Source organism: Rhinatrema bivittatum, chromosome 2 (assembly GCF_901001135.1).
Source record: "Rhinatrema bivittatum chromosome 2, aRhiBiv1.1, whole genome shotgun sequence".
NCBI classification, from domain to species: Eukaryota; Metazoa; Chordata; class Amphibia; order Gymnophiona; family Rhinatrematidae; genus Rhinatrema; species Rhinatrema bivittatum.
Genome location: NC_042616.1, coordinates 136,932,975 through 136,960,069, shown reverse-complemented (window position 1 = coordinate 136,960,069; position 27,095 = coordinate 136,932,975). Strand labels below are relative to the sequence as shown.

Genomic DNA, 27,095 nt, shown 5'->3' with positions numbered 1-27,095 from the left:
AAAAAAATCACATATTTCAAAATATACCGGCCAGGAGTATGTACCAGGTCAGTGCTGAATAAATGAGGCATCAGATTGTCTCCCACTATAGATTATTACTTTCACTTCTGTTTCATCATCCCCTTGTAAGACACTAGCTGATTAGTAAATTCACCTGTAAATTTAAAGTACTCTAATTACAAATCACTTAGTATCCTAAACTTAACTAGGAACTCAATAAAACTAAGTTGAAGGCAGGATTTGGTGAGAGAGGTGACGGTAGTGGGGCCACTTGGCAATAGTGATCATAACATGATCAAATTTAAACTAATAACTGGAAGGGGGACAATAAGTAAATCTACAGCTCTAACACTAAACTTTCAAAAGGGAAACTTTGATAAAATGAGGAAAATAGTTAGAAAAAAACTGAAAGGTGCAGCTGCAAAAGTTAAAAGTGTTCAACAGGCATGGACATTGTTTAAAAATACAATCTAGAGCTACAGTCCAGATGTATTCCACGCATTAAGAAAGGTGGAAGGAAGGCAAAACAATTACCGTCATGGTTAAAAGGTGAGGTGAAAGAGGCTATTTTAGCCAAAAAAAACATCCTTCAAAAATTGGAAGAAGGATCCATCTGAAGAAAATAAGATAAAACATAAGGATTGTCAAGTTAAGTGTAAAACATTGATAAGACAGGTGAAGAGAGAATTTGAAATTAAGTTGGCCATAGAGGCAAAAACTCATAATAAAAATGTTTTTAAATATATCCGAAACAAGAAACCTGTGAGGGAGTCAGTTGGACCATTAGATGAAGTAGGGGTTAAAGGGGCTCTTAGGGAAGATAAGGCCATTGCAGAAAGACTAAATTAATTCCTTGCTTCTGTGTTTACTAATGAAGATGTTGGGGAAATACCAGTTCCGGAGATGGTTTTCAAGGGTGATGAGTCAGATGAACTGAACCAAATCACTGTGAACCTGGAAGATGTAGTAGGCCAGATCGACAAACTAAAGAGTAGCAAATCACCTGGACCAGATGGTATGCAGCCTAGGGTTCTGAAGGAACTCAAAAATGAAATTTCTGATCTATTAGTTAAAATTTGTAACCTATCATTAAAATCATCCATTGTACCTGAAGACTGGACGGTGGCCAATGTAACCCCAATATTTAAAAAGGGCGATCAGAGTAACTATAGACCAGTGAGCCTGACTTCAGTGCCGGGAAAAACAGTGGAAACTATTCTAAAGATCAAAATCGTAGAACATATAGAAAGACATGGTTTAATGGAACACAGTGAACATGGATTTACCCAATTCTTGCCTAACAAATCTGCTTCATTTTTTTGAAGGGGTTAATAAACATGTGGATAAAGGTGAACCGGTAGATGTAGTGTATTTGGATTTTCAGAAGGCGTTTGACAAAGTCCCTCATGAGAGGCTTCTAAGAAAACTAAAAAGTCATGGAATAGGAGGCGATGTCCTCGTGTATTGCAAACTGGTTAAAAGACAGGAAACAGAGAGTAGGATTAAATGGTCAATTTTCTCAGTGGGAAAAGTGTAAACAGTGGAGTGCCTCAGGGATCTGTACTTGGACCGGTGCTTTTCAATATATTATATATAAATGATTTGGAAAGGAATACGACGAGTGAGGTTATCAAATTTGCGGATGATACAAAATTATTCAGAGTAGTTAAATCACAAGCGGATTGTGATTCATTACAGGAGGACCTTGCAAGACTGGAAGATTGGACACCCAAATGGCAGAAGAAATTTAATGTGGACAAGTGCAAGGTGTTGCATATAGGGAAAAATAACCCTTGCTGTAATTACATGATGTTAGGTTCCATATTAGGAACTACCACCCAGGAAGAAGATCTAGGCATCATAGAAGATAATACTTTAAAATCGTTGGCTCAGTGTGCTGCAGCAGTCAAAAAAGCAAACAGAATGTTAGAAATTATTAGGAAGGGAATGGCTAATGAAACGGAAAATGTCATAATGCCTCTGTATCGCTCCATGGTGAGACCACACCTTGAATACTGTGTACAATTCTGGTCGCCGCATCTCAAAAAATATATAGTTGCAATGGAGAAGGTACTGAGAAGGGCAACCAAAATGATAAAAGGGGCTGAAACAGCTCCCCTATGAGGAAAGGCTGAAGAGGTTAGGGCTGTTCAACTTCGAGAAGTGATGCCTGAGGGGGGATATGATAAAGGTCTTGAAGATCATGAGAGGTCTTGAACGAGTAGATGTGAATCAGTTATTTACACTTTCGGATAATAGAAGGACTAGGAGGCATTCCATGAAGTTAGCAAGTAGCACATTTAAGACTAATCGGAGAAAACTCATTTTCACTCAACGCACAATTAAGCTCTGGAATTTGTTGCCAGAGGATGTGGTTACTGCAGTTAGTGTAGCTGGATTCAAAAAAGGTTTGGATAAGTTCTTGGAGGAGAAGTCCATTAACTGCTATTAATCAAGTTTACTTAGGGAATAGCCACTGCTATTAACTGCATCAGTAGCATGGGATCTTCTTAGTGTTTGGGTAATTGCCAGGTTTGGCCTCTTTTGGAAACAGGATGCTGGGCTGACCCAGCATGGCAATTTCTTATGTTCTTATCTCTGCCCATCACAGTCCAGTTTCTCATAGCATCCTCTCCAGATAACATCAAACACATCTGGACAGATGTAAAGGAAACCAAAGAGGAGTATGCTCAGACAATGATGTCACTATGAAAAAAGCACTAAGCCAAGAATGGATGCCTGCATTTCCTACAAAGCATGCCCACTTTAACAATGTTTAAATCGGTTTCTGCCATATAACTTCGACAAAACTGAAATCATACTCATGGATAAAAAACCCAATCCAACTCCGCCACCCTTGACAATACTAGACAAACAAATGATAACAATAATCCCTACCACCCACACCAGGAACTTGGAGTTACCATTGATGCTGAACTTGCTTTCAAATCCTACATACAGGCCAATCCTGTAAAGTGCGGCCGCGTTTACCCTGCTCCTAAGCCGCTTTTTACTCCGTTTTCGGCCGCGTTAGCCCTTCCTGCGATCCCGAATCCCCTTTAACCTACTCCTACCGCGTCCTAAATTCCCCGGGCAACCCCTTCCGCCCGCGGCATGTATATTGCATGCAAACGAGCGAATTAGTTCGATATTGCATGCAAACGAGCCAATTAGCTATTCCCTAGCATCCCGTAACCCGCGCCCCGACTATCGCTAGTTTTCCCTGCCGTTTTGTCGCGCGTTTAACCTGCAAACTTACCGCCTACCCTGGCCCAGGCGGTAGAGGCATGGGTAAGGGTAGATGGCAAGCTTTCCCCCAGCCCCCGCTCACCTGCCCCGGCCGCGATCATGGGTGCCGGTCTCCGTGGCAGCCCCAGTCCTCTCCCCTGCTCCCGAAGCCAAAAAAAAAAGCGAAAAAAACGTTGCAGCCCCCCTCCGATGTCCGGACTGGGGCTGCCACGGAGACTGCAACGGCAAAGCGACTTTTCGTTTTTTTTTTCCTTCGCCGCTATCAGTGTCCCCCCTCCTCTCGGAGCAGGGCGCGAAAAGCAGCCTTGCTCCGGGAGGAGGGGGGGCACTGACAGCGGCGAAGCAACGGCGAAGACAGCGGCGAAGCAAAAAAAAACCAAAAGCAATTTTGGTTTTTTTTTTCAAAAGCGACAATTTTTTTTTTTTTCCAAAAGCGACTTACTTTTGGGATCTGTCAAGATCCCAAAAGTAAGTCGCTTTTGGACGCCTGCCAACTTACTTTTCTGAAGCCATCATCAGGAACCCATGCGATCGTAGCTCCTCCCGACGAAGACAAAGATGGCCGCCTGCACGGGGAAAGCGTGCAATTGGCCACTGAAGACGTGACGTCACGATGTCACGTCTTCAGCGGCCAATTGCACGCTTTCCCCGTGCAGGCAGCCATCTTGGTCGGGAGGAGCTACGATTGCATGGGTTCCTGATGATGGCTTCAGAAAAGTAAGTTGCTTCACCGTTGCTTCTGCGCTGTCAGTGTCCCCCCTCCTCCCGGAGCAAGGCGGCTTTTCGCGCCCTGCTCCGGGAGGAGGGGGGACACTGAAAAGTCGTTTCGCCGTTGCTTCGCCGTTGCTTCTGCGCTGTCAGTGTCCCCCCTCCTCCCGGAGCAAGGCGGCTTTTCGCGCCCTGCTCCGAGAGGAGGGGGGACACTGACAGCGGCGAAGCAACTTACTTTTGCATCCGATCGGACCAGACTTCCTGGTATCTGTCATTTCAAATGACATTTGAAATGACAGATACCAGCGTGGCGTGAAGCCTTAGGCCCGTGCACCCAGGATACTGTATAGGCGCTCTATCCAGTATCCTGGGTTGCGCGGGCCTAAGGCTTTTCGGACGCGGTTTACATTTATATATCATTAGGGTTCAGGATCGAGCGGTAGGTGAGCTGCACTGTGCGGGCGGTAACCGCGGGTGCCGTAGGCACTAACGCAGCTCTTCCTACTGCTCGGTACTGGATAGGCCTGATAGTAAATAAAACGAAAGAAGGATACCACAAGCTACTAACCCTTAGACATATAAAGCCATTTCTCAACCCTTCTGACTTCAGAACCGTCCTGCAACTGCTTATTTTCTCCACCTTTGATTACTGCAACTCATTACTTATTGGAATCCCTTCATCATCCCTCAAACCACTCCAAATACTACAGAACTCAGCTGCCAGAATCCTTACCGGAAAAAAAAGAAACGAATACATTACACCCATTTTGACCTCTCTTCACTGGCTACCTATTTCTGCACGGATTACCTACAAATCTATAACCATCATTCATAAAATCCTAAATGATGATCTTCATGGACTAAAAGGCCTAAACATTACCCCCCAAATCCCACAGAGAAACCTACGCTCTAACAACGCAGGATTCTTAAATATCCCCACCTTGAGAGATGCCCATCTATCAACTACACAAGAAAGAGCATTTTCCATTGCTTCCCCCAAAATTTGGAACACACTACCCAAAGAACTGAGGACCCAACACATCCTGAAAACATTTAAAAAAGACCTAAAAACATTTTTATTCCACAAACTCTATTCTAACTATCTGACACCTGATCATCCCAACCCTCAACAGAACACACAAACATAGTCCTCCTCCTTCATGCTCTCCTGATGTACCCTCCTCTTTCACCCATCCCTGCTCTCTCACTTGATGCGTTAAGTTCTTTGAAAATGTTCTCATCACAACTCTATTATTCAACTACTAAGAAAAATGTTTTATTGTTCACAAAACTCTACTGTTCCCAACTACTATGTTAACTCCATTGATTGTATGATAAATAATTGCATATTTTGTAAACAGTTATGATGGCTCTACCTAACGGTATATAAAACTCTACAAATAAATAAATAAATAAAATGGGAATCAATGGAAAATATCATATAAAGTGAAATTAGAATTTTACCTGCTAATTTCCCTGCCTTGAATTCTGCCAGACCAGTCCAGACTTGTGTGATTGGCCTTCCTACCAGCAGATGGAGGTAGAGATCTAAAACTTTGCACTGATGTCCCTCTTCCCTATATAGTCTGATACAGCAGGGGAAGTCATCAGTAGACTCTTGCACAAGCTAGTGAATGAGTTCCCCTGAAATTAAAAAAAAAAAAAATCTTTACCAGTAAAGAACGGAGAAAATGCTAAAAACAGCAAAAAAGAAAAAAAGAACTGAGCAGTCTCTGTTCTTCTTTCCCTGAGCTAAATACCCATCTGGGAATAGAGGAAAATGTTTATTTTATTTTTTTAAATGGAGCCAATTTGCATTCTCTCCTTTACTTTCCCTCTCCTTTTTAATGCTTTCTTCTTCTCAAGTATCATTTCTTCCCATTATACTTGGGGTGGGCTCTGGACTAGTCTGGCAGCACTCAAGGAAAGGAAATTAGCAGGTAAGATTCTAATTTCACCTTCCTCATTATTCTGCCAGATCAGTCCAGACTTATGAGATGTACTTAAGCAGTGACTATCCCGAGTGGGAGTAGGCCAAGGCTGCTTCAAAAACCCCTGTTCCAAAGGCAGTGTCCCCTTTCAACTGCAAATCTGTCCTGTCCTAAATGAATGCACTGAAGCCAACATTGCTGCCTTACTTATGTCTACTGGAGAGACCAGTCTGCACTCTGCCCAGGATGAGGCCTGTGCTCTAGTACAGTGAGTTCTCAATCCATCTGGAATTGACTTCCTTTTAGCTATAGAGAGGCCGAAGCTATTGCCTCCTTAATCCATCTAACAATGGATTTGTTGCTGCTTCTCCCTTCTGGGCCCTGCCAAACAAAATAAAATATCTGTCTGAATGATGAACAAGTTTGTGGCTTTCAGGTACAACAATGCCCTTCGAACATTCAGGAAATATAGGCCCTTTTTACTACCTACACATTCCCTTTCAATGAAAGCTCAAATTAGAAATGTTGTGAAGATCACATTTTTTAAGCTTCAACTTCTACGCAGATGAAAAACATACTTATCTGATCATTTTAGATCTGTTTACAAGCTTTGCTGCTCTCCTATGTTGATTGTTGTAATTCTGTGTATCTTAGAGTACCAATTACATCTATCACTGTTCAAAATGCAGCAGCCAGAATTTTGACAGAAGCCTTAATGCAGGAACATGTTTCTCCTGTCCTTGCCTCGCCTCCTTATACTGACTTCCCATTCAAGCTTGCATTACATTTAAAATGTTAGTTTTAATTCATAAGACCTTGAGCAGTGAGTCTCCAGAATCCTTCAGCACTTTGCTAAGGATTCACAGACCTCCACGTACTCTTTGCTCCATAGGGAGGGCAGCACATTTGGCTGAGACTCATGAGAGAGCTTTCTCCATTGCAGGCCCTACTTTGTGGAACTCGCTTCCTGAGAACCTGCAAGTTGAGGCATTATTACCATCATTCAAAGAGCATCTGAAATCAATCTTTTATAGGCAGACATTTGAACCATTAGGAAGAGGGTTAAGTGAATGATGCATTAGTTGAGGTCTGGGAGGGACAAACTATATTGTTATTGGCCCGATTTATATGCTTTTGGCTTTATTTTTCTGCAGTGGCTCTTGATTGTTTTATTGTCTTAGGTATGTTTATGTTAAAACATTCATAAATAAAAACAGTAATCTGCAAAGACTTTGGGATATTGCAGATAAAAAATATGTAAATAAATAATTTCTGACTTTCAGGAGCAGATAGGGAGACTCCTGGTTTAGAGGGAACCCCAATACCACTTTAGGAAAAAAAGGATGGTACTGGCCTGATGATGACCTCAACAGGAGCTTGAACTGCTGTCGGCTCCAAAGTTCAGGACCAGACTCTTAGCCTCCAGCCAAGCACCTGAAGCAAGCAGAAGTGGCAAGAGAGAAGTCTGGATCAGAGAGTCCTGAATGCCTTACCCCTGGGCAATAGGGGTAGACCTGCCTTTTGCTACAGAATATACTACTTTTGGGAGTGCAGCTTACTTATAAATCCAGCTTTTTGTGTAAGCCTGCTTCATTGCAAATCAGTTTCTGATTCCAGTTTCTCTTCTGCAAAGCCATCTTCCAGGTTAATCCTGCTTCTGTGTGAACTGTTCCTGATTCTAAGTCCTGGCCAGCACGTCAGCTTGCTACTCCAGCTCACTCTTGTTCCTTCCAGTCTTCTGCCTGTTTCCAGCCTGTCCTAGGCACAGCACAAGCTCCCCTTAGCCCTGCTGCATACCTGGGAACATCTAGAGGACGGGAATCTGACACAATATCACTTGTCCTCAATATCCTCGCTTGCACAGAATGGAGAGGGATATTCCATGCTAACTGAGCCCTGGTGTAGCAAACCCCTTATCTGGATAAAACTGAGCAGTTTCCCTTCCCTGGGTCTGACCAGGTCCACATACCATAGATGCCTCACTCAGACAACATTATCATAAAGAAGTTGAAAATGGGAGACAGGAGGGATGCACATCTGGCCTGCTTCAAGTTTACTGCACCATGAAACAGGAAAAATGAACATCTGCATTAAGCTGTGAATGGCTCCATCACCATCACTATCATTCTCCTTTAATGTTCACTACTTGGACAACATCCAACCTCACATTTTCTTTCAGATTCTCAGCCATGTAAGAAGTCAAAACACGAAGTCTCTGGGACACAGCTGCACCAAAAGGCCAATGGAGGAGTTGCCACTTTGCATTCCCTCCACACATCCAAAGAACATAGCATTACTATTTAAATGTTAGTCTGAAGAATCTGAAATGATGCGCTCTTGTGCATGTTGTACATGCGAGTATGATTTATGAATGTGCAAATAAATGAGGGTTTGTAGATGGCTAGAAATGCAAGGAGAGTGGATTATAGTTATGTTGAATTACATAGAAACATATAGAAACATAGAAATGACGGCAGAAGACGACCAAACGGCCCATCCAGTCTGCCCAGCAAGCTTCACACACTTTTTTCTCTCATACTTATCTGTTTCTCTTAGCTCTTGGTTAGCTAAGAGAATTCTAAGGTGTGCTGATGGTGGGGGAATAAAGGTGAAAGCATGTTTTACTGCAGGGTACTTTTTAAAAAAAAGAGAGAGATGAAAAGCTTTACAGTGAAAAGAAAAGATTAAAAGGGCTGAATAAAAGAAGAAGACTAGAATTTCAAAATAGAAAATGGAGTCTCCTAATAGATATGTGTGACTTAGCAAGGGCTGTTACAGGAAAAGATACCAGTCAGCACAGAGCTTCACAAACCTGTTGAATTTTCAGGATAGCCACAAAGAATTTTATTTATTTATTTATTTATTTGACATCTCTTATATACCGATATCCGTTGGCACATCGTATCGGTTCACATTGAACAAAAAACTTTTGGGCGGTGCCCTTACATATAACAGAAAACATGGTGAACTAAGGGTGATATAAAAAACTTTCGGGGGGAGCCCTTACCTCTAACAAGCATCAATGGGACGATGCTATGAAATAGAACTATAACTATAACTATATACATAATATTGCACCGTGCCTGAAATCAGTTTGCATACACCTGGGTAATTGCCAGGTATTTGAGACTTGGATTGGCCACTGTTGGAAACAGGATGCTGGGCTTGATGGACCCTTGGTCTGACCCAGTATGGCAATTTCTTATGTTCTTATGTTCTAATGTATGTTAATTGATCTCATCTGTATTGGTTGTGGGGTCACCCGATCAGGTCTTGGACGTCCTGAGTTAGTGCATGTGCAGCTTTAAAAACTGAAGGTGAAGGATGGTTAACTATGAGCAAAAAAACGAGGACTGCAGAATGTCAAAATAAGAGAATAAAGGTAAAGGAATAGAGAAAAGGAAATAATATATGACGGAACAGATATGTTGGATGATTTAATTTTTGGGTGAGGAAGGGTCTGATTGTTCAACAAAGCCTTAAGTGTTGCAAAAAAAATGTAAAAAAAGTTGTAGTTGTTGTTTAAAATACAGAACAGCTATGGAAGAGAGAGATATGACAAATGAAAGGAAAGAAAAAGCACAGTACAAAGCAGCACTTCCTCAGAAAAAGTGGGAACATTTAAAAGTTCAGAAGATATTCAATTCAGAGAGAGTACGAGAAGAGGCAGCGTTAAAGCAAGAAATAATTCTGATGAAAAGTTGGTGAAAGGAATTAGAAAGGTCAATAAAGTCCTCATTGAAATGAATGGGGCTGCATGGAGGCAGGTGAAGTTACTCATGCCTGTGACCGGAGTCAATATATTTAACAAGAGGGCTGCTGAGTTGCAGAAAAAGCCTGTCCACATTTGGGTGACTCACTCTTAGGATGCAAACCTATGGGCAAAGTTAAGGGTGATAGTGAAATATCAGTGGAAAGCCTTCCTGAAGTTTTCCTTTCAAGCCAGACACCTAATTTCATGACTGCTGAAATTCAGCAAAATGCGAACATCACCCACTTTTTTATCCCCTTCTGGGAGGAATCAGGGTCCCAATGACTAAGCCTTGAAGTAGCACTAGGAACAATAGTTTTAAAAAGGAGATGGTTCAAGGCGCAATCTTTAAGATCCACCCTCGTTTTTCAGGAGATTATAGTGATTCAAGTTTTTTTCAAAGTTCTTCCTACTTAAGTCACTCATCCCATTATGAATCTAAGTGTTTATTTTAAAACATTTTTTGATCGCCCAAAGCAATGCACAGAATAAAAAGTCTCCAAGCCAAGAGTAACAGATTAGACCAGATAGCACATAAAATGCGACATTGCTATGCTGATTCATCATGACCCAATGCAGGCATCCAACTTACAAGGGTGCATAGTATGAATGCAAAGGAGTTAAAATAGCCATGGAATAACTGAAATAAAAAGGTGACCAAAATGTAACTACAAGAAATAAAAGACCTTAGGACAAGCAAGAAAAGCAGACCAAGAGGCCCAATGTATTAAGGTGCACTGAATTTTGTACAGTTCACTTCACATGTAAAAACAGCAACTTGAGTGCGAACGTTGAGCTGAGGCGCACAAGTTTTCCCTTCTACACATGACGTGGACATTGCAAACCTTTTTGGCTTTGTATGCAGCAAACATATGCACATTATTGCGCGTCCCATCTGCGCTCAGCCCACGCCTGGGCCTGCTCACCTCTCCAGCTCCTCCAAGGGTCCCGGGTGGTCCTCCCCTGCAGCGGTGGCAAGCAAAGCTAGGCCTCGGTGTCCCGTGGCGGCAATCACCTGGCCTTCGTCCTCCAGCCAAGCCTCACAGCGGGGCTCGGCGTCCTCCGTGGGATCGGCCCCGCCCCTAGGTGCGCATGCGGACCGCCCGGCACCTTAAAGGGCCAGGGGCGGATCCCAGCTCCGTGGCGCGCCCTGATTGATCACACTATAACAGGAAGCTCCTACCCTCATTTCCTTGCCTTGGCAATTGGGTCGATCTTAGTGATTTCTAGTTTGCCTCTGGGTTCCAGTCTATGTTCTAGTCTCGTTCCAGCCTTTGTTCCAGTCCTGTCCAGTGTCCTTCTGTTCCAGTGTCCTTCTGTTCCAGTGTCCTTCTGTCTCCTCATCTCCCCAGGAAGTACCTTTCGGACTGTCTTCTTGGTACTGACCTCGGCTTCCCTTTGACTACGTTGATCACCGTCTGCCTCTGACCTTCTGCCTGTTTCTACGATCACATCTGAACACTGCCTGGAACTGACCTCTGCCTGAACTCAACCACGTCTGATTGTCTCCTGGAACCTGACCTTTGCTTTGGCTTTCTATCCACGGACTGATTACTGGCTCTGACCCTTGCATTGGCTGACCACGCCTCCTTGAATCTGGCCTTGATCCTTGCCATACATTCAGAGACTCTCTTCTGGCCTTCTCAGGCACCTAGGACTTCTGGCTTGAGTATCGACCACGCACCCTTGATTGTGGTGGGCATACACCTGAACTTCCTATCAAGGAGATCCTGCGAGGCCCACCTAAGACCAGGCGCCCCAGGTACCCAAGGGCTCAACCCGAGGGTACCCAGGGTTGCTAGTGGTGAAGCTCCAGCTCGCCTCTGCCTCCTCTTGTGCTCCGCCTCCTGGTGGCAGGCGCTCTCTGGGTCTGACCAGGGAGCCTACCACTAGGTCAAGGGTCCACCTCCTACCACTAGGTCAAGGGTCCACCTCCTGGCACAATACACATAAGTTTATGCTTGTGAAATTTCATGCAAATTCAAAGCTAATGAGCTGCTGTGGTGCAAAATTATGCAAAGCAGCTCATTAACTATATTTGGAGTGCTAAAATGCTAGAGAAAAGGTCTTTGCAAGCTGGATTTTGCAAAAAAAAAAAAAAAAGGATAACCATACTATATTGAGGCTTAGTTATCTCTTTTCTGAAGTCATCCATAAGAAACTTCTGTGCAGAGGTTTTCTTTCCTGGCTGGTATCACATTTTCTTGCCAAGCAATCAGCTCTTCAACCAATTGCCAAGCCACCAGGGTGTCCATACTGCTAATCAGTGACTCAAAGCATCCGTTTTATTTCTCTTCAAGTTGCTGAAAGAAACATGTGCACATAGAAACACAGATTCAGACGGGCAGGCACCCCTCACCCAGACAGAGGGACACAGACACACGACTCCCAGACATAGAGATAGAGAAAGACAGATAGACCACACCACAACACACCAAACACAGAGACCAGACAAACACAGACACAAAGATACAGGCAGACCAAAGAGAGAAACACCTCACTTCATATACAAATGGTAGGGGGTAATACATTTTTCAAAAATCTTGAATGCCAGCCCAATATTTTAGGAGCTGGAAAATCTCCATCCCACATGGCCCAGCAGTCTGGGGGTTTTTTTTTTTGGGCGGGGGGTTATTACCATTTTCAATAATTGTTCCTATTTTGTCTTGGTTTTCGCAGCTTTTTTCATTTCTTGTTTTGCTTATTTAACGTTTTTACACATTTTGCTTTTATTCCCCCACCCTCTGTCTGCCCTCTCTGTCAATTCCATTCCCCTACCTCACCACGTCTTTTCCCCTGAATGGGCAGCAGCTGCGATCTCTCTCCCTGGGTAGGAACCCAGCAGCAGCAGCAGGAGCACCTCCCAGGTTAAGGCCTGAAGATGCCACAGCTCTTCCTGGATCGTGAAATTCCACCGCAGCTTCTCCCATGTACAGGCCCACCACAGCAGAGGTGGTTTCTCTCCCGGACCCACCACAGTGGAAGTGGCTCCTTTCTTGAGCCTGATGCAGTGGAAGCTTTGCTTATCTGAAGCCCGCTCAAAGATGCTTGGCTAAGCCTTGGCATAATTACGGTGATGTCAGTACTCCCCACCCTCCTGAGCTTGCAGTGCTTCCATGGTGTCAAGATTGAACAGTATAGCAATTTTTCTCTTCCTCCATCAGTCAGCTGGCATGCCCCATTTCAGGGTTATTCATGCCCTCCCCCATTTGCGAACTCCTGCCTTGGTATATTGCCCCCCTTGATGATAAGACCAGAAGAGGATGCTAGATAGTCAAGAGACTATAGATAAACTGATTTCTAATGACTCAACCTAGTGCCAGTACTTTAAACCATACTATTTATTTATTTAATTGACCAATTATTTAACCAGCAGGATATCCCCAATGAATATGCATGACATAGACTTGCATACAATGGAGACAGTGCATAAATGTCTATCTCATGTATATTCATTGAGGATATCCTGATACCCAGGCCTCTTTGTGGCTCTTGAGGACCGGAGTTGGCCAGCCCTGGTTTATTAGTTAATTTTGTAAAGCACATTGGGCAAACCTTATTTAAGTCAAGACCGCAGTATAGAAAATTGAATAAAATATATTTATTACTCGTCTTTCATCCAAAGCAGAAAACAATGCAATTAACATATAAAACAATATCTAAATACTATGTACATTCAACAATACAATACATAACATATCTAGAAAATGTCTATCATTTTCACAGACTAGTCACTGTATCCTGGAAAATTTAAAATGCAAAAATATCACTGGGGCCAGTATTCAAAGCTGAACATCTGCATAAGTTAGCCAGATAAGACTTATCTGGATAACTTTAGTAGAAATTGCTACAATGTCTTTCTGTTTGAAGTAAATGTATATTTTAATAAAATATACTGATGGTTTTCAATATAAGTTTATAGTAGTAGGTGTTAACTGTCTGCTAATTATAAACTGGATCAATAAACACAATGGTGAAAGATTTAAGAGTTTTTGGAAAGTCAGATGGGCACAATAAAGCTGTAAACCCCATTAAAAGGATCTGGCAACATCATAAGCCACAACACTAAATGTTTTGCAGCTTATCTTCTTACTAGAACCTACAATGTAGTGATATAATAAGGGGGGGGGGGCTGCTGGGGGGGCCCTGCTTAAACTATTTTAAGAAAACAAAGTGTATCCCTGAGTGAAGCAGAGCTGAGGAGAGCCCCTTTATATATATATATATATATATATATATAAAATTGGCATCACATCACTGCTAGAACAGAGGTAGCAATTTAATTTTATGACTTCCTGCTTGTATTTAATTTATTACATACGATCCTGTTGCCTTTCCTTGCTGGCTTTCATCTCACTTGCTAGTACAATTCAGTTTTACGTCTGGGTCCACAAAATCTGCACTACAGATTCAGCAAGGCTTCTTTTCTTGCAAAAAATAGTGGGAGCAAGGAGAGCCAAACTGACTTCTCACGCCGTGCTAGGCAGAGAATCTGCAGTGACCATCCTGGATGACCTGAAGGTTCCCGGTCAATGTAATAAAGCAGCAGGAAAGTGAACAGTAGGTCAGGGTGGGTGTACAGATTGATATCACCAACAGGAAAAAGGCGGTAATATTGCCCTTGTCTTTACTGAGACTACCACTTTGAGTACTGCAGTCAGTTCTGGAGGCCATACCTTTATTTATTTAAAATGTATTCCTCGCCAGTTCACGAAGTGTTTGCATCAAGGAAGTAACAACACGTATATAATAATAAAACAAGAGTATCTCTTATGCTCTCCAGTACCTGCTTTTCCTGGGGGTGATTTTAGCCCTGACAGGATCATTTGGACAGAAATTGTGGCACAAATGGGTTGGGAGGAGCGGAAGGGATGAAGGAGGATTTGGATTGGGGATGGCAGGGGCACTGAGATTTCAAGTGACCCAATGTCCATACTGGAAGCATGAGCCCAGGCTGGGGCTGGGTGTGAAACCGCTGTGACCTCTGACTCTGCTCCTTCCCCTCCCCCTCTCCCAGAGCCTGGAAATGAATTCTCCAGCTGCTGGAGCTGGAGAGCTAGAAGCTTGTTCTGCTGTTTGCCTGCTGCTGCTCACCCCATATCATGCTAGTAAATGCAACTAGGTCTTCAAACCCGCTTCAGCTACTAGATTTTCAATATCTCCCTTCCTCTATGTCTTCAAATCCCTCCCCTGATTTTTTCTGAAACAGTGGGCTCTACAAAAATTTGCTGCAGACACTGGTGAGAATGCAATAGGGAGCCCTGTGCTGGCTTTGGGGGATGTCTTCCTAGTTCCCCCCCACTGCTCCTGCACTCACTCCCCCCCACCACCACCAAGTCTGCCTTTTTCTGCTCCTGCAGTATAATATCACATGGAAATGGAAGCAAGTGGCTGCTGTTGCAGCTTCTCAGCCCATTTTGTATCTCTAGCTGGTTTTCTACTCTGTAAAAAATCACTTTAGAGCTTTCCTCCTCATCGCTACTGATACTTGTGCTTGCCTCAGGTCCCTCTGGAGGAAGAGTGGCCTTCCCTTGTCCTGTCCCACTGACACATCTACCTCTTGAAGCTAGTAACATGATGGAATTTATTGAAGCAGATTACTAATGGATAGGGGGGTTTAATGTTAAAAGGTTTTTACACAATACTGTGGATACACACAGACATGTCAGAAAGCAAACCAGTCAGTCACTTTCCTCACAAAACACAACGGGGCCAATGCAATACAATGCGCTCAGCCGGGCGCAATCTTTAACCCGCAGTTGGACGTGGGTTGTGTAGGCACGTGCACAGCCCCTTGTGCTATAAGGGGATTAGTGCCTCCACAATGCGCGTCCAACACTCCGGGAAACTAATAGCGCTCATCACATGCAAATGCATGTGATGAGCGCTATTAGTTATTCACTCCCAATGCAAAAAAAAAAAAAATGTGCGTCCAATGCTCAGAAAGTAACACCGGAGGAGAGGAGAGAGAGGTCTACACGCTGGGAATTCCTTGACCGTTGTACTACCTGCTGGTAGTTTTGAGAGTGAAAATCTTCTCCCGGTCAAGAGAGGGGAGGCCCGGATCCCCGCTGACAGTGACACCCCTAGGTGAAAAAATTTATGGGAAGAAAAGAAAAAGTAAAACTTATGCCTCCTTGCCTTCAACTCCCGTGACAAAGAGAATTGGCCCGATGGACTCCCATGTCGTTTATGTGGGTGAGTCCGTCGTTGGGGGTGATTTGGAGGGGAATACCTTTGCAGGTGCCTCTCAAAGCCCCAGGGCCATACAATCCCCCTTATATCCGGTTTTGGAAGTCACATCTGCAGCAAATGAAAATATAATTCCCTCGGCTGGAGCGATACAAACCGTGAGAGGAGATGTATCCCCATCAGAACGGACTATACAAATGGGTACTTTGGGTCTGGGTGGCGAGGCAACAGATAGTTTTAAATAAGGTCAAATGTCCATCTGTAATTTCTGAAATAAGAAATGAGGAGGATGAAATTAATGTTGAACCAGAAAATGTGACTTTGTTGGATGTATGGAAGCTATCAGCTAAAATAGATAAGAAAATGTCTGGGTTTATATCTAACGTGCACACGTTTTCTGTAGAATCTAAAGATAAATTTGAGGATTTAGATAGAAGAACTGAGAAAATAGAACAGGAAGTTGCAAAATTGAACCCAGTAGTAAATAAATTACAGGCTGTAAATGTTTCTTCCATTAAAGACAATATGATGTTACATAGTAGGATTGAAATATTGGAGAATGAATTAAGATCAAGTAATCTTAATTGTGATATGTATACTTTACAGGAACATCGGTATATAAAAAATAAATAAATAAATAATCTTAGATTACTTAACTTTCCAATTTCAAGACTACTATCAGCTGATGAATTATATAAAAAATATGAGATGGAAATTTTGTTGTTTGATGAAGGAAAAATACTGTTAGTTTTGAGACTATATTATTTACCTAAGAAGAAGATATTGCAAACTCAGGAGGGCGGGGTTGATAACTTAGATAGCCCAGGAGTCTCTACTTTCTTGGAAGATTCCTTGGACTTGATTAATTCAAGATCTACAATGTTAGTCTCCTTCTCTTTGAAACGGGACAAAGATTTGTTTTTTCTTAAATATTTTCAGAATAAGGATCGTAGTTTTTGTGGTCAAAAAATACAAATCTTTCCCGATGTTTCCCGTGCGACACAAACACGGAGGAAACAATTTTTGTCCTTAAAACAATCTGTGTTAGATGTTGGAGCTAGCTTTTTCTTAAAATTTCCTTGCAAATGCCAGATATTGTTTCAAAATAATAAGTTTGTTTTTCTTGACCCGTCCCATTTGCAACATTTTATTTCTGATAAATCTCAGGTAATTTGAGTAAGGGTATAAAGGGAGTTTTGATTGTAAAAGAGAATATGTTAGTGATGTGGATTGATTATCTCTCCTCTTCTCCTAGATGTGGGCTGGAATACAAGTATGTTTTCTTTAAAAATGGTGATATGTAACTATTGTAATACTTGATTATATCATTTCTTTTGTAAATGTTATAATTTCAAAAAATATAAATTAAGAAAAAAAAAGAAAGTAACGCCTGCCCAAAGCAGGCGTTAATTTCTGAGCACCCCAAAAAGTTGTACAGAAAAGTAGAAAATACTGCTTTTCTGTATATCCTCTGAATTTATATTGTGACGATATTAAGTCAGAGGACAGAAAGATTTAAAAAAAAAAGTTTTTAGAAACTGTTGGCGGTCAAGTTCTGAAAACGGATGCTCAGTAAACCAGCGTCTATTTCCCGAACCCATGGCTGTGTGCCGATTAGGAAATCGGATGCCGATAAATTCAGCATCCATTTCTAAACCAGCGGACAGCCGTGGACAGTCGACTGCTCGCTGGTGCCAGTTGACAAGGAGGCACTAGGAGCATGCTATTGACCCTAGCCCTTCCTTGACAATGTGACCCTAATTGAAATATTTCATGGCGTCCCCAGGAGAAGTGCCTGGTGGCGTGTTAGGAAAGCGGGCGCTAAACACTCAGCGCCCACTTTCAGCACTTTTTTTTTTTTTACATCAGCCCCAATGAGTGCTTGCTGAATAACTATGCACCCTAAGAAAATAAGTCAAACTTAGTGCAAGAGTCACACACACGAGAATTATTATACTGTCTTACTGATTCTTTTACACAGAACAAGCAGGAAGCTGCCTCTAAATCACTGCAGTGCATAAACACTCCACAGACTTCAAGAAAAAGACAGACAACCTGTCTGTATTTTTTCCCCAGCCACTGGCATATTATCAAGTGTAGTAATAGTATTACTCTGTTGATACTGTAAACCTCTCAACTGTAAACCTCTCACAGAGATTACAGATTTTTTTCAGTTGCTGGGAAGCACCCCAAATCCTAGCTAGGCATGGTATAGGCGAGTGATTAACAGCACACTCTGTTTTCTCCTGAAAATTATTTTTCTTTCTTAATTTTTTTTTTACACTCAGCTTTGAAACAAGGAGCTTCGGAACTAACAAAATGTTATTGTTGCACACCCCGTCCCACGGCGGCGGTCGCCGGGCCTTCCACTGCGCACCAGGCCTCACGTCAGAGTTCAGCACCTTCCATGGCATTGGCCATGCCCCTAAGTGCGCGCACGCAGACTGCCCGGCCTCTTGTAGGGCCAGGGACGGGTCTTAGCTCCGTGTCATGCCCTGATTGATTGCCTGATATAAGGAAGTCCCTGCCTGCACTTCCTTGCCTTGGCAATCAGGTTAGTATTGCTAGATTGTCACTGCCTTCTGAGCCTTGTTCCAGTCTTGTTCCAGGATCCTTCTGTTCCAGCCTTGTTCCAGCATCCTTCCGTACCTGTGTTAGTCTGGGGAGATGACAGATGGTCTCACTGGTACTGACCTCGGCTTGTTCCTTGACCCTCCTGCCTGCTGCCTGCCTTCTGACCTCAGCCTGCCTGTAACCTTGTCTGACCTCCGGAACCTGACCTCTGCTTTGTTGACCTTGGACTGACTCCTGGATTCTGACCTCTGCCTGACTGACTACGTCTCCTGATTCTGGCTCTGTCCCTTGTCTTGTCATCGCCTACGCTGTTCTGGTCCTCCTTGCTCCATCTGACCTCCAGTCTTGAACCCGATCACGCTCCTCTCCTGTCTGTGGGCACGCCTGACTTCCATCTCTCCAGGAGACCCTGCGAGGCCCACCTAAGTCCAAGTGGCCCAGGGACCGCAGCTTCCAGTGGTGAAGCTCATCCTAGCCTCTGTCTCTCCAGTGCTCCGCTCCCTGGGGGCAGGTGGTTCCTGGTCCCTACCAGGGAGCCGTTCTCCACTGCTCCAGGACAAGGGTCCACCCCCCAGCACAACAGTTATTGCTCAAAGTGCTGTTTCATTTTCACTTACAAACTTTTGATGAATTCATGACATGCAGCTGCCAGCTGAGATAGGCTAGTTGAAAAAGTGCCTTGATGAAAATTATGTAAAGAATTTTCTTGATGAATGTTATGTAAATAAAAAATTATACCGATATTAAAAATTGAATAATGTTTTAATATATTGGTTTATTTAAGTTGTATGCACTTATACCTGGATTAATGGTGAAAAAGTGCTGAAACATGATTGGTCCTGCTCCTTCCTTGTCCCATTCCTAACTGGCACCATTCTGTCTGGCTTCAAATATAAAAAAAGGAATTGCTATGCTTCCCCCATAGACTTTAATGGAACTGAACTGAATGAACTGGAAAGGTCTCCGATTTTTTCAGAGACAGTACCCCATTTGGTTCTGTTGCCCCATAATGAACTGAAAAATCAACTCATTTATTGTGTTTTCCTATTTGGATTGAAACGAATGCACATTCCTTGTGGCATATAACTGATACATCCTCACATATAATTCAGGGAAGGTGGGCAAAAAACCCAAAGGCACAGCATATAATAAGCAGCAAGTATCCTTTCTTGAATGCAAAACAGATGCTGAATGATGCCAACTACAAAATAGTTACCATACAATACTCAACTATATCCATATCCAGCCTCTCCAGCATAAACATGTGGTTCTGTTACAGAGCGTTGCCTACGCATGTATTGGACACATGGTAACAGACACAAAAAGGGGTTGAACAAGCACAAGTTTCAAACTTGTAAGCAGTAGCACCAATCGTCAAGACTTCAACCCTGACTACTGACCATTCATGCATCTTTCACATACATTCATAGATTTTTTTTTTAAATGATTGAACTATCTAAAAATGCAGAGTATATCTCACATCTACTTATCTCATGCTTGGGTTGATAAATGACCAGGCAGTATGCAAACTCTTAAGGAGTTTCCTTGGGAAATTTAAATATCAATAGATGGACAGGTTTGTACAAACCTAGGAAATTTAAATATTGTTCACCTACTGATATTTAAATTCCCAAGGAAACTCCTTATGAGTTTGCATGCTGCTCAGTCATTTATCATCCAAGCATGAGGTAAATAGATATAAGATAAACGCTGCACTTTAGATAGATTTTCTTTTAAAGATGATTGAATTATGAATATATGGGAAAGATGTGTATATAGCCAGGGCTGAAGCCTCAATAGCTGGTGCTATTGCTCACAGATCTCAAACTTGTGCTGATTGTAGAGCATGACATCAACGTTCTGCGCCACCACAAAGCCATGGAGCATAAAACATGGTACTAACAATGGCCAGATTTATCCAGCCTGTGCACACTAGTGCTACCATTTAGGTACTTATGTTAATACTAAAGTTATTGCTATAGGCATTTCCATATGCTATTTCGTGTGTTAACAATTTGGATTCAATACTTCTGTTGTGAACCTCGAGTCACAACAAGAGCACATCACAAGGATAAGAATGGCCTGCTAGATGGTTAAAATCAGGCACCAAAGCTGATTAATGCAAGAGGTATCCCACATAGGGACCAATTTAATAAGGTGTGATAAGCTCTAGCAAGCAGTGTGTACCTATTTTGTGCACTTAACTTTACACCTGATTTAGCAAGGAGATTTGCGAACAAATTAGCGCCCCCCTCCATACAAATATGTTAATGATGGCATTCGCTATTACATCCCCACCCAGTGCCGAGAGATGTGTAGGCTTAACCCATATTTCCATAATGTTCAAAATTTAACTCCTGGTTAAAGGTGGAGTTCCTGTGGCCAATGTTAGTCTCGGGAGCTGAACTTGGAGTTTGTGGTGCAGGGGATCTTATACTTGTGTTTTATAGGTAGAAAACAGGATTTGTGTGCAGAAATTATGCTTTATGCATAAATCGGATTTTCTGCATGTAAAATCATGTTTTGTGCACATAAATCATTCTCCTTTTCTGATGTAAAAGAATATGTACACATACTACTTGGGGTTTGTGTGCACATTTTTAAGTCGGGGCATTTTTTTAAACTCCCAAAGCATTAGTATACCATTAGCTTATTGCATACCATCAGCTCAGTGCATGCATTAAGAAACTGTGAGTTGACTTTAACATACAATTTTAATGCATGGCTTATTACATTGACTCCATAATAGTGAATCAGAGTAGTGAGATTTGCTTACTTGAATATATGAATATATCCCAAAATAAGAAACACATTGGGGCCAATGCAACACCATGCACTAGTCGCTACACATGGCTGGACACACGTCCTTAACCCCGATCCGATATGGGAATTAGTGAGTCTAAAACATGTGTCCAAATCCCGCCCAGTTAACAGCGCTCATCACATGTAAATTCATGTAGATGAGGCTACTTGCTAATGCCTGGAATCCAATAAATTTTCCACACAGCCAATGCCCCCTTGCAACGTGGCAAATTTTACACCAGCTCAGGGTTGCAATACTAAGTAGGAGGAAGGGGCAGCGCAAGGCAAAGTGCTGCCTGAAGCGGGGACTACATGCCGCCACTCACCCAGCCCCTGTGGGCCCCCCAAATTTAAATAAAATAACCCCCCCAGGACTCACAAAAACCGGCCAACCCTTGTCACATGGTAGGGGCTAAAGGCCACCGGTGCCGTGTTCGTTAGTACCAGCCAACGGCCCCTCCCGCCGCCGGACCACCAGGGGTTTTCGTGAGTCTTGGGGGGGGGGGGGTCAGGAGAGGGTGGCACGACGGGGGGAAGGGGAGGCAGGGGCTGGGCAGAATTTTGAAGGGGCACTTTTTGCCCCTTCAAAATTCTGCCGTCTGAAGCGGCTGCCTCATTATAGAACCGCCCCTGGTAGGAGGAACCAAATAAAGAAGTATTTAGTTTAAAAAAAAAAAAAAAAAAGTTAAAAAAAAAAATTCTGGGTTCCCAATACACACGAGACACACGGTCCAGGCCATATATCTTATACGTGCCTAAGCTGGTAGCGGGAGAAAACAGATGCTCATAGATTGAGCGTCCTTTTTCCCACCCCACTTGACAGCCACCTCTCCTGTGTGCCTGATGTCGAGGGGGTACTAGGGACACACATTTTTCCCTAGCACCTCCTTCTTAGCACGACCCCCTCATTTAAATATTGAATCATGCACCTAGGAGAGGTGGCTGGGCGTGCATTAGGAAAAAGGGCGCTCAACACTGAAAATCCGTTTTCTGCACACAATTATTGCATCAACCCCATTTTCAGTAGCAGAACAGAGAATACTAGGGCTATTACCTCCTCTAAATGTCAAGAGAGGAAAGGCCAGGTTGTCTAATGATTGGAACAATAGCCTGGGACCCAGGAGACCTGCATTCAAATCCTGCTACTAACATTGGTTACCATCTTCACAAACTACTTTATCTCCCATAGCCTCAATCTACTCATATGGGGCAGGAATTTATTGCACTTGTATGCAAAGCATTTGATTTAGAGTGCTATTGCTGGAGCATTTTCTTTATTAATCTCCAAATCTTGATGCAACATTCTCCTAAAGCATCCATGTTTGTGCATCTCTTCCACTAATGTCAAGCTGTATTCTAATAAAACAAAAGAAAATGTAATCTGCCTACCCCACCGTTGTTTCTAGGCCTCCTGTTAAGTTTGAACACAAACACGACCTACCACTCTGTTAAGCCATGTCAGTTACAGATACATCCTTCAGATTCCTTTCAGTCATGTATTAACTTCCTCTTTTCTTCGCTGGCATATTAAAGAAGATTGATCAAAGCACAGAAGATACCTTATTTTCTACCAAAAGAGTCAAACAAGGAGTTTCAGGCAATGTAGAAATATTTAAACATTTGCCTTGTGAAATGCGTTCATCGCTTAGCAGCTCAGGTGTACCCGAAGCCTATCTGCCTGGACACCAACATTCACAACTCACTCACTACCTGCTGTCACCATCAGATCGGGATGCCCCCGGGTTCCACGGCCCATGCCATCATTGTCATGAGCTGCAGCAGGGCTCAGATGAATGAGCTGGGGGAGGGGCGGTGCAGAACCTTTTTGCCTGAAGCCCACACCCACCTGGTTTGATGTCGCAGGTGAGCTGCACGCCCAGCTCCGAGGGTGGGTAAGCGAAGTCGGGCAGCTCTCCCAGGAACTGAGCGGCCCGCTCGCTGAGCCTCACGGGGCTGGGCCCCTCCTGCTGGCTGTCGGCGCTGCTGCAGCCCTCCCGCGTGGCACAGGGCTCCCGCGGGCGCGGCCGGGCGCGGATCCGCAGGGGCAGGCGGCACTGCAGGCCCTTGCACTCCTGGGTGCCGTTGGGGTGCGCGGCCGCGGTGACGGGGCAGTCTCCGCCGGGACACGCTCCTCCTCCTCCTCCTCCTTGGGCTGGGTCCGGCGCTGCTCTGCCTTGGGCGCCGGTGGCCAGAGAGGGCTGGAAGGAGCGGGGCGGCCTGCTGCTGCCGCCTTTCACCGCGCGGGCCCTGCACCGCGCTGTCCCGCACGCCCGCTCGCCTTCTCCTCCAGCGGCGGAGGGGCAGGAGACGCCCCGGCACGAGTCTGCCGCCACGATACTGCAGCTTCCCAGCAAGAGAAGCAGAAGTAAGGACCCTCTGAGCCAGGGAGGGTGCGCCCTTCCCAACATGATCACCTGCAAAAAAAAAAAAAAGAGCGATTTCAGGATATCCACACCACTTCAGAGGTTTCATTTCCCCAGAGCAAGAATTTATTTCGGAAATCAGGACAAAGGATTTGTGCATGTAGCATGATCTAGGCTGGAATGTGCCTGCGAGCCGAGCAGTGAGACCTGGCTCCTGCTCTTCAAACTGCTCACTCACAACTCAAACCTTTCTCTGAGCAGAATGAAAGAAAGCAGCGGGGATCTAACTGGAGCGATCCCTCGAAGTCCGGCTGCTGTAACTTTCGCAGCGCTTTTCTTCATGCACGCCAGGTCTCTAGGAGTCTACACATGTCGGTGCCTTTCCCCTGTCGTGCCGAGCAGCCCAGCCCCGGGATGTCTGCCTTATTTCTAGCTGTGCAGAGCTTACAGCTCCCAGAGCTCAGCAGCCATCAGGAGCTCTCAACATCTGCAGACGTGCTTTCTGCATTTGTCCCTCTCATTAACCGCTTTATAAAGCGCGTATTTTTTTTTTAAAGATGCAATCGCAGTTTCCCTTCACCACTCCCCAAACACCCAAATTGGGGGCAGGTAGGGGCCCACAGAGGTTACACTACATACGCTAAAGGTTCTGGTGGCTGCAACTGTAAACCAAAGATTTACCTATGGGGCGTCTGCAGTGCTCAGGAAGGAGTCCTTTCAGCCGCTCACAGGCTCGAGTCCCGCTAAGTTTCTTTCCCAGTTGTTAACTTGTGACTGACCTTTTCTGAAAGGGGGGCAGGGCAGGGAATGGTAATGTATAACATTCCTTCCACTTCATTAGCATCAGATTTCCCTAAGACCTCCCTTCTAAGGGTTTGTTTTAGGAAAGGTTTTTTTTTTTTCTCCCGTACACAGAACAGGAAAGAAATCAGGCTCTAAATCCCACATCTGTGTGTCCATGGGAAAGACTAATGCTTTCTGATTGTATCCCATTTTGCTGTGTAAATCAGTATCTAAGGAAATGGGTTAAAAGCACGCCGGGCAGAATTTGAACACAGTTTATAATAAGCAGGTTTTGACTTAAACTTCTAGGGCTACGAAAAGCCAGGTTCATGTTTTGTTTATTATTAAAAATTAAACTGAGCCACCCCACAGAATCCCAGGCTGCTGAACGCTGCAGGGGCAGCTGCCACATGGCTTTTGTTTCTGGTTTTTTTTAAGTCTGAGACAGTTTAAATTAATTTTGTTTACTATTCTAGCAGAGCCTGATAGTTATTATTATTTATTTCCAAGAGCAGCAGCAGACTCTGGTTGCCCAGCGATCTTCCTTGCTTACTCCACCTGCAGCTCCAGCCTTTGCTCAATTATGTAAGTCTCGCCGCCTGTTGGGGCCCTAGGGTCACTGGAAAGGGCCACTTTGAGGCCTTCACTCTGACTCAGCGGCTCCAGCCTGCCACATATCACACAGAAAGAATGCTAAGGCCCAACAGGCTACAAAGCAGGTGGAAGCTGTGACAGCAGAAGTTAGCAAGTAGCACATTTAAGACTAATCGGAGAAAATTCTTTTCACTCAACGCACAATAAAGCTCTGGAATTTGTTGCCAGAGGATTGTGGTTAGTGCAGTTAGTGTAGCTGGGTTCAAAAAAGGTTTGGATAAGTTCTTGGAGAAGTCCATTAACGGCTATTAATCAAGTTTACTTAGGGAGTAGCCACTGCTATTAATTGCATCAGTGGCATGGGATCTTCTTAGTGTTTGGGTAATTGCCAGGTTCTTGTGGCCTGGTTTGGCCTCTGTTGGAAACAGGATGCTGGGCTTGATGGACCCTTGGTCTGACCCAGCTTGGCAATTTCTTATGTTCTTATGTTCAGAGCGGGAGCATTCCTCAGCAGTACGCACAGAGGTCAACAGAGCAGATACATGGGGCAAGGAAAGGGGCCACAGAGCTGGCTCTGGGGCAAGGCATCACAGACACTGCAGCTCTCCCAGGGAGGATGGAATTGAGCAGCGCCGGCTGGCCCCCAAAGAGGCAGTGACAGGGGAAACCGTGCCCTCATGGCACTGCCACCACTCTATGGCGGAACTGTTGGTTGGGCATCAATGGATGCTTGATGGCAAGGGCAGTGGTGATTTCTTCTCAGGCAGCAGGCTGGTGTTCTTCTGTCCCCAGCCCTGCTTCTGTAGCCATGGGACCCTCTCCCCTCCCACGCAGGCATGTCCTAGGCCTGGCCTTATATGTGGAAATGCAAGAACCCGGGGGATACCGCTTCTTAATACTACCTCCAGATCAGAATGGAGGAGTTGCTGCACCTCAGCCAACCCTGGAGTGGCTTATAGGCCAGGTGAGGCTTCAGAACAGGCAGCAATGCCTGCGGGAGGTGAGCCAAAGGCAGTGGCAGGAGAGAGGTGAAGGAAGCTTAAAAATGAGGCACCTCCTCTGGTAGCAGTAGTTCTTCTAGCTTTTCTAGTTCAGGGTCTTCCACAGCTGGGGCAAACTCAAGGTAGCTGGTGGCAGCAACCAGCCTAAGAGCCCAACCTGAGGCTAAAAGGTTATGAAAGGCTATTCCATGATTGTTTTTTTCAGTTCAATCATTTTATTCGTTTTAGGGAACAGACAAATACAAGCCAATACAAACAATAACAAAAAACACAGGAGTAAACAATTCAGGCAGAAGCAAAAGAAAAATCATACAATGCAGTACTGCAACATTAATAGAGCAAAGTATAGCAATTACAGTGCCAAGAATTCACAAGCTGGTTTCCAAATAGCATGGAGTTTAGCCCTACAGTTAAGTCTGTTGGTAGCCCCAGTTTCATATCTGTAAATTATACATGCAGTATTCCACCAGAAGAAAACATTCAAGAGACTATGATCCTTTCAATTACTTAAAACAGATTGTAAGGCTAAGGCAAGGAGGATATCCAGCAATTTGCATCAGTGAGATGAAAGAAACCTTTGAAACTCTTGAGATCTTAGGACAACAATCTGAAAAGAAATAGAACCACATAATGGAAGAATTTTACAGATAATTTCCCAGATTTGAACCCAAAAAGGGAAGATTTTGATGCAATCAAGAAGCATGAGATCGATCCAGGGTCCTTCCTGACTTTCATAATGCCAGCAAATCCTAGTAGGTCTTAATTCCACTTTGCGCAGCTTTATAGGTGTCCATGAAATGCAATGCATAAAGAAATACAGAGATTGGGTAAGATTAGCTGACAAAGAAGTTTTCATTATACTTAACCAGTAACAATTCCAATTCAATGTGTCCAGGTCAATGGAACGGGCCTTCTCCCAGGCCCTTTCCAAGTCCATGCATCTGGAAGGCGAGCAGAAATGCAGTTCCTTACGTGGGGAACCAATGATCCCCCCACTAGCTGGCCCTAGATTTCTGCCTAGTAGGTAACAGCTAGGAGGGACAAACCATTCCCTGCAGCTCCTTCCCCTGAGGATACCTGCAATGGGTTAGTCCTTGTCCAGAAATGGGGAGGGGGGGGGGCAGAGCCTTGGTGAGTGTGGTCA

General features: G+C 44.0%; 1 protein-coding gene across 1 annotated transcript in view; it reads right to left on the bottom strand.

Moving 5' to 3' along the window:
• LOC115084169 overlaps positions 1-24,346 on the bottom strand; it is a 34,043-nt gene extending 9,697 nt beyond the window's left edge. The window contains exons 1-2 of the mRNA XM_029588669.1: positions 24,255-24,346; positions 23,057-23,624 (exon numbers count right to left, since the gene is read on the bottom strand). Of these exons, the coding sequence (XP_029444529.1) occupies positions 23,057-23,618 (562 nt within the window). The 5' untranslated portion in view covers positions 23,619-23,624; positions 24,255-24,346. The remainder of the gene's footprint in view (positions 1-23,056; positions 23,625-24,254) is intronic.
• Between the last annotated feature and the right edge of the window lie 2,749 nt (positions 24,347-27,095).